Source organism: Triturus cristatus, chromosome 3_1 (genome assembly GCF_964204655.1).
Source record: "Triturus cristatus chromosome 3_1, aTriCri1.1, whole genome shotgun sequence".
Taxonomy (NCBI): domain Eukaryota; kingdom Metazoa; phylum Chordata; class Amphibia; order Caudata; family Salamandridae; genus Triturus; species Triturus cristatus.
Genome location: NC_140583.1, coordinates 213,312,126 through 213,328,008, shown reverse-complemented (window position 1 = coordinate 213,328,008; position 15,883 = coordinate 213,312,126). Strand labels below are relative to the sequence as shown.

At 41.8% G+C, this 15,883-nt stretch overlaps 1 protein-coding gene across 3 annotated transcripts in view; it reads right to left on the bottom strand.

Moving 5' to 3' along the window:
- SCAPER (S-phase cyclin A associated protein in the ER) overlaps positions 1-15,883 on the bottom strand; it is a 3,109,515-nt gene that overhangs the window by 2,174,231 nt on the left and 919,401 nt on the right. For all 3 annotated transcript variants that reach the window (XM_085643688.1, XM_085643687.1, XM_085643686.1), the window contains exon 10: positions 5,838-6,068. In XM_085643688.1, the coding sequence (XP_085499814.1) occupies positions 5,838-6,068 (231 nt within the window). The remainder of the gene's footprint in view (positions 1-5,837; positions 6,069-15,883) is intronic.

The following is a 15,883-nucleotide window of genomic DNA, read 5'->3' as shown; positions in this document are numbered from 1 at the left end:
AGCCAATGGGGGATTTTAATTTGCATCCTTGTATAGACCCATTGCACAAATGTTTACCAGAAATGGTATGTGATAGGGCAGACTGTCTCCACATGGAGCACACAAAGGAGGGTGAACTGTGTAATGACTTTCTGAATGACCATGACCTCTGTTTGGCCATGTCTTTAAAAGACCCGCTATTTCGCTTTGATACCCCTACTTTTAAAGGGCATGGAAGGGGTACCTTTATAGACCATATATTGGTCTCTCAGACGATGCAAACTTTTGTAGATTCTTTTACCATCGACTTTAGTGAATTCAGTGACCATAATCCTCTTATAATCGGTCTAAACTGCCCATGGTTGAAAAAAGGTATTACGAGTATCAGGCAAGGTAGTTTGGTTACAACTGATGGTAAGAGGCGCTTAAAATGGTCTATTGTCTCTGAGGATGTCCTCTATAAGAATATCACTGCAGGTTGTGCCGAGGACATCAAAGTTTGTATGAATGGGGGAGGTGAACCCAAGCTGGTTCTAGAAGCGTACCAAAACATTACGGAAAGGGTATCAGCATTTCTATCGGTCCCATATAAACCCCGACTTAACTTAGGCCCGAGATGGTTCAGTCATGACTGTACTCTAGCTGCCCGTAATTTGAGGGTAGCCTTGGCAGCAACCCCGAGGAACAGGGAGGCCGTAAAACTCTGTAGAAAGGAATATAAGGCTACTATTGCTGCCCGTAAAGAGTTTTTGAGGAAAGAGGCCTGGGAGGAATTGCTTGATCCCGCTACTTTGAATAACAGCACTAAATTTTGGGGTCTGGTAAAGAAACCTTTTTTGACTGGGGACTCGGGAGATGGACTGGTTTGTTGTATAACAAAGGAGGAATGGGAGAGTCATTTTAAAAGTTTATATTATTCAGAGGCAGATGCAACTTTGGTTGCTGTCCCCTCTGATAGGGAAAGTACTGCCATCATTTTTGATATAAATGAGGTTCTGGTTGCTATAAAGGGTCTTACTGCTAACAAAGCCCCTGGCCCTGATGGAATACCACCTGATCTTTATAAATCTGATCCGGACTTTTGGGCTCCCATTCTGACTGCTGTTTTTAATGCAGCAGCCACATTGGGTTGCCCGGAGACTTGGGGTCTCTCAACAATAGTTCCGGTCTTTAAGAAAGGAGACAGGGGTAGTGCTTTGTGTTATCGCCCAATCTCGTTAATTGATTCAATGGTGAAGATAATGGGGAGAGTTATACTCCAACGCCTAACAAGCTGGACGAACGAAAACAATATTTTGTCGACCTCTCAATATGGTTTTTGTGAAGGGCGTTCAACTATAACTCAATGTCTTAATTTGTTTCTTATATTGAATAAATATACTGTTGTGTATAAAGGAACAATTCACCTTGCCTTCATGGATCTGTCCTCTGCCTTCGACTGTGTCAACAGGGGGAGGCTGTGGCAGACCATGAAGGATAAGGGTATTGATAAGGGGATTGTGGAGTTCCTTGCGGACCTGCACAACGACACAAGAGCTAACGTGAGGTTTTCATCGACCGGGGAAACTACAGGAAGTTTTAGTATCAATAAAGGAGTACGTCAGGGGTGTATTTTGGCCCCTTTTCTTTTTAACTTTTATATAAATGACCTTGAGGCTGTCTTACAAGAGGTAAAATCAGACTGCCCTAGAGTTGGTCTGAGGTGTATCCCTCTACTTTTATATGCTGACGATGCGGTCTTAATTTCCAGAACAGAAGTTGGTCTCCAGGCACTATTGAATGTTTTTAATAATTTCATGTGTGATAGGGACCTTAAGGTCAACAACTCAAAATCCTATATTATGCATGTTGGCCGACAACCAAAGAAGAAGTTCAATTTTAAATTGAATGATGTCTCGATCCCTACCACTCAAACATTCACCTATTTAGGTATCTTATTTGATACCAAACTTAATTGGGCTCCTCACTTGGCCAAGAAAAAGGGGGAAATGACTAGAGTCAATGCCTCCATCTTCAATACTGCGTCTAAACTGGGGAATAAACCAAATGTGGCTATGATGAAATTATACAACTCTAAATCCATAGCCACTGCTGTATACGGTAGCGAGATATGGGGCTACATAAATGGCGAACAATTACAAATAGTTGAAAATAAATTTCTAAAACGCCTGTTATGTGTCCCATGTAGTACCTCGAACTTAATTGCACATGAAGAACTTGGCTGCCAGTATTTATCCGACATTGTCAGCTTAAAACCTCTGTTATGTTGGGTAAAACTATGGTTAAGTGATGAAATCCCTTTAACACATTTGATAGTGGAAGACCTTATATCACTTGATCATGCCATGTGTGTACCTTGGCTTAAATACCTGAAGTCCCAATTTTTGAAACTTGGTTGCCTGAACTTGTTTGATAAACCGAGGGATATAGTCAAGGGTGATGTAGCAGCAATTAAAAAAGTTTTCTCTATGAAATGTATTGCCCTAAGAGATGAAGTTGAGCTCTTAAAACCTAATGTTAGAAAGTATATTATGCCGAGTACTTGCAATTCTATGGAAAAGTATCTAACATGCCCCTTCACCTCACATGAGAAATTTTTGCTGACCCGATTCAGGTTTAACATTTTCCATCTTCTCTTATTTAGACCCACGGCAGATATTTTTAAGAAACCTGTAGCTCCCTGTGGCTGCGACGGGAAGTCTCCACAGGATAAGCTACATTTTATGTTTTTATGTACATTTTATGAATATCCCCGTAGGAGATACCTTGTTACCCTTTTAAAGAAATTAAATTTTAAACAAATTAGACCTGCCTTTATGTACTTACAGCTGCTGCACCCGGATAGTGTCCTCCAGGTGTTAGAATTTTTAAAATTGACACTAAGATTTAGAAAATGTTTAGATGAGTAAATGTAACTTCCTCTGAACTATTAGTCGCCCATTGCACTTATGCACTTTTTTTCCTGTACTGTTTTGCCTTCGCACTCTTTTATGGAATTTATGTATTGTATGTCTGTGTGATCGATTTTGTCATTATTGTGATGTTTTTTAATATGAACTGTTTATTGATGTGTACTTTTATGGATTGAAAAATATCCGAAATAAAGTCATTATCTATCTATCTAGTGTCAGCCAATGGAAAGATTGACTGCCAATAAGTTTAGTTTTAAGGTTCATAAATTGAGCCCCAGTGCCATATTGCAAAACTGTAAGTTTCAAACCCTGCAAAAGAGTTATAGGATCCTTTCAAGTTAGAGATAAAAGATTACCCTGGAGAATCCAATTTGACAGTTTCTATGGCATTGGTTATAACAATTGTGCAAGGTGCGTTGGGATGAATTAACTCCTCACCCTCATTGTAATTATCCGTGTTCTCTCTATGTCCTCTAGGAGACATCTCAACTGAGTCTAGAAAAGAATCGGTGTGTAATTCGGTACATTTATTAAGCATCTTTGTAAAACAGATTGCCACAAGATGCTCGTAATCCAGGAAATAGTTATTTTTTCATAAACCAAAAGTCATATTCCATGTTGTGCACTGTGAAATACTAATATGGGAAAAAAGAGTCATTTAAGGCATCTTTGGAATAAGAAGAGGTACGTGATCCATGGCATGTCAAGGATAAACCTTTTTCAAGCCCTTTCACTCCAACACAGTCTTCTGACCTCAACTCCATAACCGGTACAGCCAATCAAAGGAAAGAAAGTATACAGGGGCTTTTCAAGCCAAGGGCCTGTAATTGACATTTAGTGCTTTAAAACCGACCCTACCTTGTTTTAGCAGCCACAAAAAGTATGTTTATCGCCTTAGATATATGAAAATTCTTAAAACCAATGGGTGTGTTCACTTCTGAGTTCTGTACTGTTTACAATTTGGGGTTTGTCCATTGTTAAAAAATAATTCAAGAACTGGAAATTAATATGTTCTACTTGTGTGTGACTTAAAATCAACAACTTGTGTAGATCTTCCTCTCTTTTCGACACATTAAGCACAAACACTTTAAAAGAAACAAAACAGGAATGAGACAATTTTGGGCGCATGCACTGCTGTCATCAGCTACTGTTTCAGTAACCAAATCCTTTTGTGCTCCTAGTAGTGGGAAAAAGGCTGAACTTGGAAAAGTGACATTACCAGGGTACTCTTAAGGTACCAAAGTGTTAAGACACTTTATTCTTTCTCATTCCGAGCAGGTCCAGGAGAATCATTTAAGCTCTGATTCTTTGTTGATGTCATCCGTGCCACAAAAAAAGTGCAAACACAGATGATGAACAATTGGTTATGCCTTAATGGCATTAAAACCGAGATCGTCCTCTTTGATACTAAGTCACAAGATATTCTGGCCACTAATTGTCTCCCAACCCTTAGCCCTCCATCTAACTGTCAGAAATATGGGAACTAAATTTAACAAGAATCTCCTTCCCCACTCATTTAAAAGCTGTTATCAAAAGTGTTTTATTCCATCTCCATATAATCCTACCACATCTGCAAATTCAAGAGAGGATTTCCATCACCATATCTGTTGCCTTCTATTGCATCAACTACAGCAACTGAGTCCTCATCAGCTGCTTGGCTCATCTGTGGCCTGCGGCGCTTTTATCACTATGCCCTAACTCTAAAATCTCTCAACTGGCTGCTAGTCAACTAAAGGTCAAACCCTTTTTGTGGTTCACAAAGGGATTCATGGCTCATCGCCAGTCTACCTTACCTACATTTTACTCTGTACTCCCCAATTAAAAGCCTAAATATAGTTTCCCAAAGTCGTATCTAAGCAATTACGCCTAAGCTTAAATTGTCTGGGGAAAGATCACTACACCAACAAGGCTATACCCTCTGGAACTCTCTCCCACCACATCCCTACCAAGAAAACAATTTACTATAATTCCACAAACACCTGTTGCACACAACAGTTTACGCCCAAATACCATTCATTAAATGTGTTACCCACTGGCATGCCTGTGCACACAATAAAAATAATGACATGATCTGTAGTTTGCTAGATTCTCACCTGAACTAAAGTCTCCTCTAAAGATGGATAGTTCTACCTACAGCTTTTTACACTACACAAGTGCTGGGTCATAGGCCTCGAATCTTAAAAAATCCAAGCTCTAAAACCTCAGACACAAACTCCTTCACCAAATACTGTGCAAACTTACTGAAAACCGTTTAGAGTTGGTTGAAACTTCCTTTACTGGTTGCGGTTTTCTATCTTCTTTGAAAGTAAGGCCTTATCAAGTACATGGATTTAATAAGATGCTGCACCTGTGACCCACCTCTCTGTATGAATCTACAAAAACCTACTAAAAATTATTTAACTTTGGTGTATTCCTAAACAAGCCACTGATACTATTTCTTTTAATCGATCACTTTGTGCTGTGCGCATTTTGATACCTCATCGCTAACATTTAAAAGCCCATGAACTTGACCCGATTACTTCTTAACTTTTACCCTAACATTTCGACCCACATGTACCTGTAAATTAAAACATCTCTTAATTAGACCTCATTACTTTCAAACTAGCTCATGCATTAAAAATTATCCTATTTTGAATCCAACATACACATAACCTTTGCCCGAATGTTAACATGGTATTTAAAAAAATATATGTTAACTATACTAATAATAATTGTATTTCACATTTTTAATTTTTCCAGATGTATCTACCTCAGAAGCAGAGTTCTTCACCAGGTAAGAGGGAGGAAGAGAGTAACTTGGTTGATTTTGATATTCCAATACAATGTTACATATTAGAGGAGTGAGGGTCTTAAAGTATGCCCTTCCCCAACTAACCCATTCAAAATCACACTGACAGCACAACATAAGACGGGTGAATATCTAAAATGAATACCAAGTGTTCTTACCAAGCGTGCACCACTTGCACTTGAAAGGTCCGAGGGGTCCATTTCACTTAGGAGATGTACATTGCTTGCCAGATCCTTATCCTCATGACAGGATGAAAGGGATGACTCCACCTCTACACTATTGGTAGTAGATACAGGATCTATGAGAACCACTGGGATTTCAGTGCTTGGCAGTGAAGCATTTTCTTTCAAGGAAAGCCGAAAGTCACCAGGCGAATGGTGTGCTGTAAACTGAGATAAATTGTAACATTTGGTCAAAGAAGATAATCATCCAACGCTAAAGCTAATGTCTCATATTAAAGCCAACTTCAAAAGGAGAACGCAACTGCAAAGAACAAAAAAAGTCAGAGAGGTAACAATATAAATATTCACTATGACACATAGCCAAACATCTCATTTTGCAGTGAAAATTACATGTAGTAAATCTGAAGTTATAATATAATCCCAAACTCCCATACCCACCCTCCATCTGCTGCATCACCCCATCTTCTCAATTATCTTTCTCTGAAGCATTGTACTTTTTACCCAATATGCTACGTTTAGTAACCAGGATCAGGCAACATGTATGCATACATTCTTTTATAGGATCATTTAAGAGTTACACATAATTTAGAAAGGCAATGCAGATCTAGCTGGTCCCAAACTCAAATCCTAATTCAATTACCATTTGCTGACCTGAAAAAACAACTCAGGAGAATATTGATCACACATAATTCGTATACGGCTTCAGGAATGGGGCACTGCTACATGCTGCTGTATTAAGTCTGGAGCACATCTCGGGCATTAGGCACAATTTTCAAACACTCAAATTAGAGTTACCAAAACAACTAAGACCTTCTAATCAACACAACAACCGGAGTAACATTTTACCTGGCCAACGATAAAGAGTTTTGGGGCCACACCAAAGGGTAGGAAAGTCCAATAGAAATGCTAAGCTGCAATTCATATACAGATAATTTTACATTGAAAGAATGTATATAATGAATGTGAGGTCTGTTTCTGATCTCCCGCTTCCTTATACAAACATATGAAATCAGCCGGGACTTTCTGCCTATCACAGAAACAAATCTATGGCACTGTTGCAGTAGCCTAATGATCAGTGTTTCTGCATTAAACATTTGAGAAATTTAAGAAATAAAAAATGATGGCGAGTAAGGGTCCACAGTTTATGATATAACGTATTTAACTCTCTCGAGTCAAAGAAGATGTGTACTATCAGATATGCCAGCTCAACTATTTTTGGTAAAATAAGTCTAAAATCACACTACTATATATGCAAAAGCTGAACTAGCTCTTCTGCTAGCCATTTATCTACTAATATTCTGCAAAGGTGGGTACAGGCTGTGTTAATAATTGGATTTGTATACATCCTGAAAAAATAAAGATAAGCTAAGCTGCCTACTGGCATCCAAACCTGTAACCATCACGTTGAGACACTGAACACCAATATCTAATCAACGTATAGAAAGCAGTCACTAATCCACCCATGAATGAACCTCATACGAACAGCGTAGACATCAATAACTGTACTTCCATTATATAACCTAATGGATACCACACGCACTTTAGCTTGATGGTTTTATATTAGCTCCGCTTTTATATAGCTCCACATACTACAAGTGCACATTAGATAAAAACATACTAGGGAGGGAACTGGATTTTCTAACAACCTGCACATTTTTATTCACTATCCTGGAAGTTTCTAATCTAGCCCCTTCTGGTGATGTTAAGGTATTTTACACTCGCATCTCCTGTTTCTTAATTGGATACAGCAGTCCTCCTTCTGCACTTCACAACAGCACAGATATAAATTAGTCTGATATTAGGTATAGTCTACTAGGTGTGTGCTGCCAGTGAAAAAGAATGCTTGTATAGCCCTCACTGCCTTGTGTGAAAGCAAAGCATAATCTCAAGTAAGGAACCAGAACTGGCTATAATGTTAAGTAAATCAATCAAACTAACTTTATTCAAATTTAGTGGATGCATAAAAGTACAAATAATTGTCTCAGTGCAGTTTGATCGAAAAATAATTAAAATCAGTTGATAATAACTTTAGTTTTTTTCCTTTAAAAAACCCCCCCAATATTTACAAGTAACCTCATTGCTAAAACTAACAGCTATTCATTATAAACAGAGGTTATTACAACAGGCAATTAAGATGGCACCACCTAACGTAAACGTTTCCTTTTACTGTATCAAATTCTAGTTAACATATTTAAAACCTTACAGCAATTCATTTTTGGGCAATTGACAGGTTAATACGAATGATCAAATAAAACAACACCCATATCTGTAGAACTTGTCCTAGTCCGAAGGACTGACTATAAAAATTTGCAATCATGAAACAGATATGAGGGGTTTCCAAGGAATTAATAACTGTAAAAGCTGAAGTGTGAGAAAATAGACTCAGTTTTGCTATCAAAGGGAGGATACATTTTTTCCTTTCCATTCTATAAAAGCAGAAAAATAAAATATGGGACATTGTTTGAGTAGACAGGCCATCACAAGGACATGGCGAATTATTTAATGAATCTTCATGAGCTGGGTATCCTGCCACCAGGGGAAAAAAATTAGTCTCATCCTTCTTAAAAGATATCAATGCATGTTGTTAGTAACAAAGGAGATATATGAATCATGACCCGTGGGCACTCTGGGCAGAGTTCGGTAGAATATAACTGACTTTGCATTGGTTGCCTTGCCATCTTTCTAACATGCATTTGTTTTATAAAAGCCTCTCTCAGCTTAGTCTTGGAAAAAGATAAGCATTTGCAGGGTGTTGTGTACAGAAAAGCGAGGCCCAAATCTGTGAGAGACTTCCTGACTTATACTAGCCAGGGAATACTATCGGCTCGGTCAAGATTAGTTATATCTTTTATTACAGCTTGATTCAACCCAACCGAGTCCATTTTTCTATATACGCAACCATAAGAGGAGTGGGGCTAGTTTGATTGCGTTATTAATAAAAGGGAGACCAAGTTCTTTGCGGGCAATCAGATTAGAACAAACCGGATTAACTGAAACCAACTTAGCCTACACTTTCTGCAAAGCACCCACTTCAGCTGTGCCCCAAATTTCTGCGCCACAGGTGGCTATGGTTATGGATTTTATCAGATACATTTCTACCATTTCTCCAACTGATTTTTTGCACAATTTAGAGGCAAATTTCCACAGAGCAACTAAGCTTCTTTGCACCAAATTGATTCTGTTTGCAAACATAGCGGACCAGTTAAGTTTGGGATCAAAGAGGAGGCCTAGATACATAAAGGAATCTACTCGTTCCAAAGAACCCCGATCTAGATGAAATGAAATAGACTTTTTCCTTCCCAGTCTCGCTATCATAACAAATGTTTTCGATCTGTTAACAAGCAAACCCAGTTTCGCCACAAAAAATGAATAAGAGCCGATCAGGCGCTGTAGGGCCAGGGGTGTCCTGGCCATCAGGACCTCATCATCTGCACAGAAGAGAGCAGGCAGCGATAAGCCACCTGCTGATGGAACATCTATGCACTGTGCAGTCACAACTTCATTACATTTGTTGGTGTACAGGGAGAATAAAAAGGGGGCAAGGACACACCTGTCGCACCCCCTTTCTGATTTTAAATATTTCTGTACATTCTCCCCGGTATTCCAAACCTAACAACAGCCCCCGCCTCTCTGTAGGGCTCCCTAATAAAAAGAATTATGGAGCTGTCCACGCCCATCGACTCCAAAACAACCCACAATTTTGAGTGGTCTACGCAGTTGAAGGCCGCGGACAAAAACACAAAAGCCATATAAAACTGGCCATTTTTTGCGCAAACATACTTTGCTGCAAGTAAGGCCAGATTGAGTCCTTGGTTGATTGTACCCCTCCCCTATCTAAACCCATATTGAGTCTCCGCTAAAACGTTATTACTGAATGCCCACTGCTCCAGTCTATTTAGGAGCAATCTTCCCATTAATTTTGCAGTGCTATCCAGCAGAGAGATTGGACGATAATTAGCCGGATTCATGGGATGCCCCTTCTTATATATAGGGATGATCAATGATTGTTTCCAAGACACTGGAGGTCCCACTTTAGAAACAGCATTAAAAACTTGTGTGAAGAGCAGAGTTAATAACTTTTTGTGTAGAAAAAAAAAAATATCAAGAGGAACCCCATCCGGCCTGCTGCCTTTGAGGCAGGCGATTGAGAGTGTGCAAGCTAAATTTCCTCTGACGAGAATTCCATCCCCTGGTGGGCAATCATCGAGTCAACGGTTTTTTTGTAGCACTATCCTTCTCTACTCTGGAAGTGAGAGAGCCTGGGGGATTTATCTATATGAGTATCAAGAGAGGTGCCCCAATGATATTGCAGAAAAAGGGCGTTTACCACCCTCCTGAAGGCCTTGCTGTCTTTACTCCTCGATGCCCCACCCAAAGTTACCCAAGCTTCATCTCGTAACTCTTTTTTTCTCACCATCCTAGCTCTCTTATAGTCAGCTTGTAGCTTCCTTATTAGATCTTTATTTCTGGGACTTGTTTTAAGAGCTGCATGAAGTTCTTTAGAGGATTTCGAGCAATTTGTCTCAAACCACCTTGTCGTGGAAGGAGTGTTTGGTATGGCTGGGCGTGCAAGATTAGAGTTTATAGATGTTAACATTTTATTAAATGATATTACTACCTGATGGCTATCAGTATTGGTATCTGAGCAGGATTCAATCTCAGGTAACAGCACCTCCTTTACAACCTTTAGGAGGAAGTGAATTGGATCAATGTTATCCCATTTGAGAGTAAATCTGTTTTTTCTTGAATTAGCAGAGAAAGGCCAAACAAAACAAAAAAAAAGAAAAGCATAACCACTTAACTATGCCAACTCAACCTTAGAGGCCTTGATACAACTCTTATGATTGGCCTGAATAATTGTAAAATCAATTGTTGAGGTAACTCCAGTACACTGAAAGGTAGGGAGGAGTTGACCAGTCATGTGGTGACATGCATTTATTATAGGTAGATCCCAAGTTAATAAAAAGCTGTTTAAAATATTTCCATAATTATGATGCATAAAATTAACAAGCAACGAGCTGATCCGATTTGAGACAACAGTGTACATTAAAATCCCCAGCCCAAATTAAAACATTGCCAATATTCCCCCTAGCTCATCTGTCACCTGTGTAGGATTCTTAAAAATATGATTATAAAAGTTAATCAGTAGCAAATCAATTTCCCCAGAGTCTTCAGCTATAACAACAATAAAAATGGGGCGAGTTATTAATAAAGGCCACCTTTCCTAGGGTGATCATGTTTGCAATAAGAGTAAGTAAGCCCTCCTTAGATTTACCGGCTGCTGACCGAACTGCTGGGGTAACATAAGAGGGATAGCCATTAACAGAGAGGCTGCTCTGCCCAAGATTTCTGGAAGCAGATATTATTCAAATTCGTAAACACTTTATGCCAATTTTGATTATCTTTTTTATTTTAGTAACCCGCTATGTTCCAGGACAGAAACTTTATGTCACTATGGGACTGCTGTGAGCGATACACCGTCAATGCTGGAGAGAGGGATAAAATAGGTTCAATTGGTGGAGACATAATGCTGTTTAGTGAATCTAGGCCAGCCAGCCAAACCCTTTCTGCAGGTACCAATTCAGAAACCGTTTGATCAGAAAGCCGTCAATCGCAAGCCTCCATATCTTCCAACAATGAGTACCTGTTTGATAGTACAAGGGCATCAGAAGCCACCTGTGCAGGCTTATGGCCAGATCTCACTGAAGGATAGCCCTGAGTATTTATAGTGTGACTGCATACTGATACGGCCCTATAAAAAAGCCCAAAGAAACTGTATAAATCAGAGTGGTGGGAAGGGGCAACCGGTAAACTCCCTAATAGGTCTCTACCTAGCAATTCATTATGGAAGTTTAAAAAACGCAGTGCTTATTGATTGTTTTTACATCAGACCCAATCCACTGCGTTCTTCTGGCCATTAACAGATGATTTTGGATCAAATGACCTTTATTTGAGTTTTGATTCAACCAGTGTCGAGCCTTAGCCATCAACTGAAGTGAAGATTCTTTTAGATTTGGACGAAGTAAAGGCACATTGACTAAGATTAAAACATAAGGACAAGCTGCAGGAGGGAGGTTCATATGTTGTTGGTTTGATCCACTGTGGGCCTGAGTAGATGGAGGATTTGCCTTAACCTGTAATCTTAATATATCATGTGATTGCCCCATACCCATAGAATCTTGTGTGGTCACCTGCGGTGGGCGGCACCTGGGAACCAAACCTACATGGTCTGCACCTATATGATCCGTTCTGGAAGCCAACTGATTAACTGCACAAGGGTGACCAGTAGAAGTAGAGGGTGAATTAGTTAGCACACAATAAGGGATTACATTTTTACATTTGAAACATAAATTTTTAGTTTCACAGTTATTGTTTTTAAATGTTGTACAACCATCAGAGGGGATTACCATAGTTTGTCGCTGAACTAGCACTAGAATCTGCTGCATTTGTTTTACCAACTTGGTCTGAGATAAACCTTGTAAGATATAATCTATGGAATCTAAGTAGGCATCAAATGGTTGCAACAGTTGTTTAAAATTGTCACAGAGGTCGACCCAATTTAAGGGAAATGTAGAGTCTGAGTGTTGCTGGCCATCCATACAGGTGGAACACGCTGGCATAGCGACCTTTCAAATCTTCTTAGCTGGGCACTTGGAAGGCAATTAGCCTCTTTTACATTTCCCATTTACAGAGGTAGGGTCAATTGGTTTCCCTCTATATATAGTGGCCGGCTGTGAATGTTACGTGGGTGATTTAGAGACCACTGGCAGTTCTATAAGAGCAACCCCATCTGTTTTTGTTACCCTCCCCTGTGTTGGGGAAACAACTGGAGTAGATAACTGCCCTACCCCTGAGTGCAACTAAAGTCTCCTTTCTGTAAGAGTAATTTTTTTTCCGAACACCGATGTTGCCAGAAAAGTATCTAGGGAGGTCACAGTTACCTCCTCAGTTGCTTGTGGCTTTTTCTTTCCCATGGTGGTCCTGGAACTGGGGAGCATGTAAGTTAGAGGGGGGGGTCCAGCCTCCTTTGGGTTCCCACGGGCGTGGATGGGCCCATGTTGGCCCGGGCGCGTCTGCGCACTCGTTCCACGATGCGGAACCACATGGTGTCCTTTATGCTGCTCCAGCAGCTCAAATGAGGGAAGTGACGTCGGGCCACAAAGGGAGAGCTGGGAGTTGTGGTATGGCCCCTCCCGACAGTGCAGAGTGCTCCAGATGAACAAGTTACTTACCTTCGGTAACTATATATCTGTAATAAACATTAGTTGGTTAGATTCCTTACCTTAGAATATCCCCAGGCGTCAGGCTGGATCTGGAAAGATTTTTCGTCAGCAATACCCTTGCGCGTCGCTAGGTATCGTCTGCGGATCCGCGTCCATCGTCATGATCGCTGGGATGACATCGGAGTACTTAGACACCGCCCTCGCGCGCTGACGTCAGTTCTTGTACATCGCTTTCCGCGCCAGGAATGCAGAGCCATCCAAGAAACCGAAACTGGTGCCATGAATCTAGGACCCTGAAATGGATGACCTTAACCCTAGATATCAGTTCGCAGAACGGGGAGGATGGGTGGGGCGGTAAGGAATCTAACTAACTAATGTTTCTTACAGATATATCGTTACCGAAGGTAAGTAACTTGTTCATCTGAAAGAAACATGTAAGTTAGATTCCTTACCTTAGAATAGATACGGAACGGCCAAAGAAGCAGTCTCTCCGGACTTGGCTGTCCAGGCAGTAATGCTTGGCAAACGGGTGCAGCGAGGCCCACGTTGCTGCCTGACAAATGTCCTGCAGCAGGACTCCCCATCCCAGGGCAGTAGTAGCCGCTGTGGCCCGAGTGGAATGGGCCCTCAGCCCCACAGGAAGTTCCTTCTTAGCCAAGGAATAACAGGCCTTAATGCACAAAACGAACCACCGAGAGATGGTTCGCTTGTGCACCGCCCGCCCCTTCTTAGCGCCCACGTAGCCAATGAAGAGTTGGTCGTCCACCCGGAACTGTTTCGTGTGGTCTAGATAGAAGGAGAGCACACGTTTTGGGTCCAGACGGTGGAGCCTCTCTTCCTCTTTCGAGGGATGTGAAGGCGGAAAGAAGGTGGGCAACGTAACAGACTGGCCGATGTGAAAGGTAGTAACCACCTTAGGGAGAAAGGAAGGACGAGTCCTGAGAACAACCTTGTCAGAATGGACAGAGAGGAAAGGAGGTTTAGAGGAAAGAGCCTGGAGCTCACTCACTCTTCTGGCAGAGGTGATGGCAACCAGGAAAGTAGACTAAGAGGACAATTATGAAGTGGCTCAAAAGGAGCGCACATCAGATAGGTTAACACCAGGTTCAAGTCCCACTGAGGCATTACAAAAGGGACAGGAGGAAACATGTGAGTAAAGCCTTTAAAGAATCTAGCAACAACAGGGGACTTGAAAAGAGAAGGCTGACCAGGAAGCCGTAAGAAAGCAGAAACAGCTGAAAGATATCCCTTGAGGGTTCCCAGAGCAGAGCCCTGCTGGGCCAAGGAAAGAAGAAAGAGGAGAACTTCAGAAAGTGGGGCGGAAAGGGGATCCACAGCCTTTGCTGTGCACCATGAAACAAATTTGTTCCACCTGCAGGCGTATACCGTTTTAGTGGAGGGACGCCTGGCTGCCAGAACGACATCACAGACTTCAGGAGGCAAGTCAAATGGCATCAACTGTCGCCGCTCAATCTCCACGCATGGAGATGGAGGCTGGACAGGTTCGGGTGGAGGACCATCCCCTGCTGCTGCGACAGAAGGTCCTCCTGAAGAGGCAGTCGAATCGGGGGATCGATTGACAGACTGAGTAGCTCGGGATACCAGTATCTTCGTGCCCAATCCGGAGCCACAATGATTGTAGGAGAGTAGGGTCTGCTTTCTATGTTCACCCCCACTTTTTGCTTTTGCTTTACTGGTTTTCGACTTAGATGTGGCTGTGGGCCTGCTAATCAGACCCACAGCCCTGCTGTTCTCTCTCTAAATTGATCCTATGTACTTTAGGTGCATAACCCATTTGGATAGGGTCACCTTATTGGCCCCTGTACAGTGTACCTTAGGTACCCAGGGCATAGGTGTACCCTAGGCCTACCAGGGGCTGTAGCATGTATTATGCCACCCCTGGCCTGGCCTTCCATTATGACACAACTGGCTGATCACTCAGCTGGGGCAAGGTCGTGTAACCACTCCTTGCTTAGGTGTAGTATTCCTATACCTATCTTACATATAGACACATGTGTACCTATCAGCCACTCCTATGGCAGGCCTTAACAATCCTGGAGGCAGAGTGCTTGGTAACAAGTGAGATGGTGCTCTAGCATGAGCTGAGCCTGTCTGCAGCTTTCGGAACCATGTCCTTATAGCTGTTCTATGATATAGCCTACCATATACTCTTAAAGTGCCTTATAATCTTAAACGGTTAGGGTAACTATGGTTTGGCTTTATCAAAACATGTCGTGTAAGGTGTGTAACACTTTGGAATAATACCCCCATCCCATTTCTGGGGATGAGGATATTATCCCTCCCTTCTAGAGGGAGAAGACATGCTGTAACCTACTTACCCGGTTAAAGTTAACCAGAGCCCCAGCATCACAAAATGGATGCTGCTGCCATGACACAAGTCTGACCTCCTGCTGTTAAGAGTGATCCCGGCAAGGGAGGCTTGGACAATAGGTTTCCTGCCTTGGGAGGTGCGAGCACCACCCCAGACAGGCCTTAGTGTGTTGGGGCAGGGAGGGATGAATGAAACGAGACACTGCCTGGGGCACACAAGGTGTCCCATGCATAGTCCAGTTCAAACCGGTGCTGGGGCACACCAGCCCCAGTCCTGGCGCAAAACTGGACAAAGGGAAGGGGGTGTAACCACCCCCCTCCCAGGTCCCACCTATAAGGCGTGACCTAGCAGGTAACCCAGCCCCCCAGATTTGGATAAGAGTGGTAGCTGGGCCCCAGGAGATTAGATTATCCTGAACCTGCAACTTGAACAGAAACTCTGGACCTTCGACATTCAACGAAAGAAGA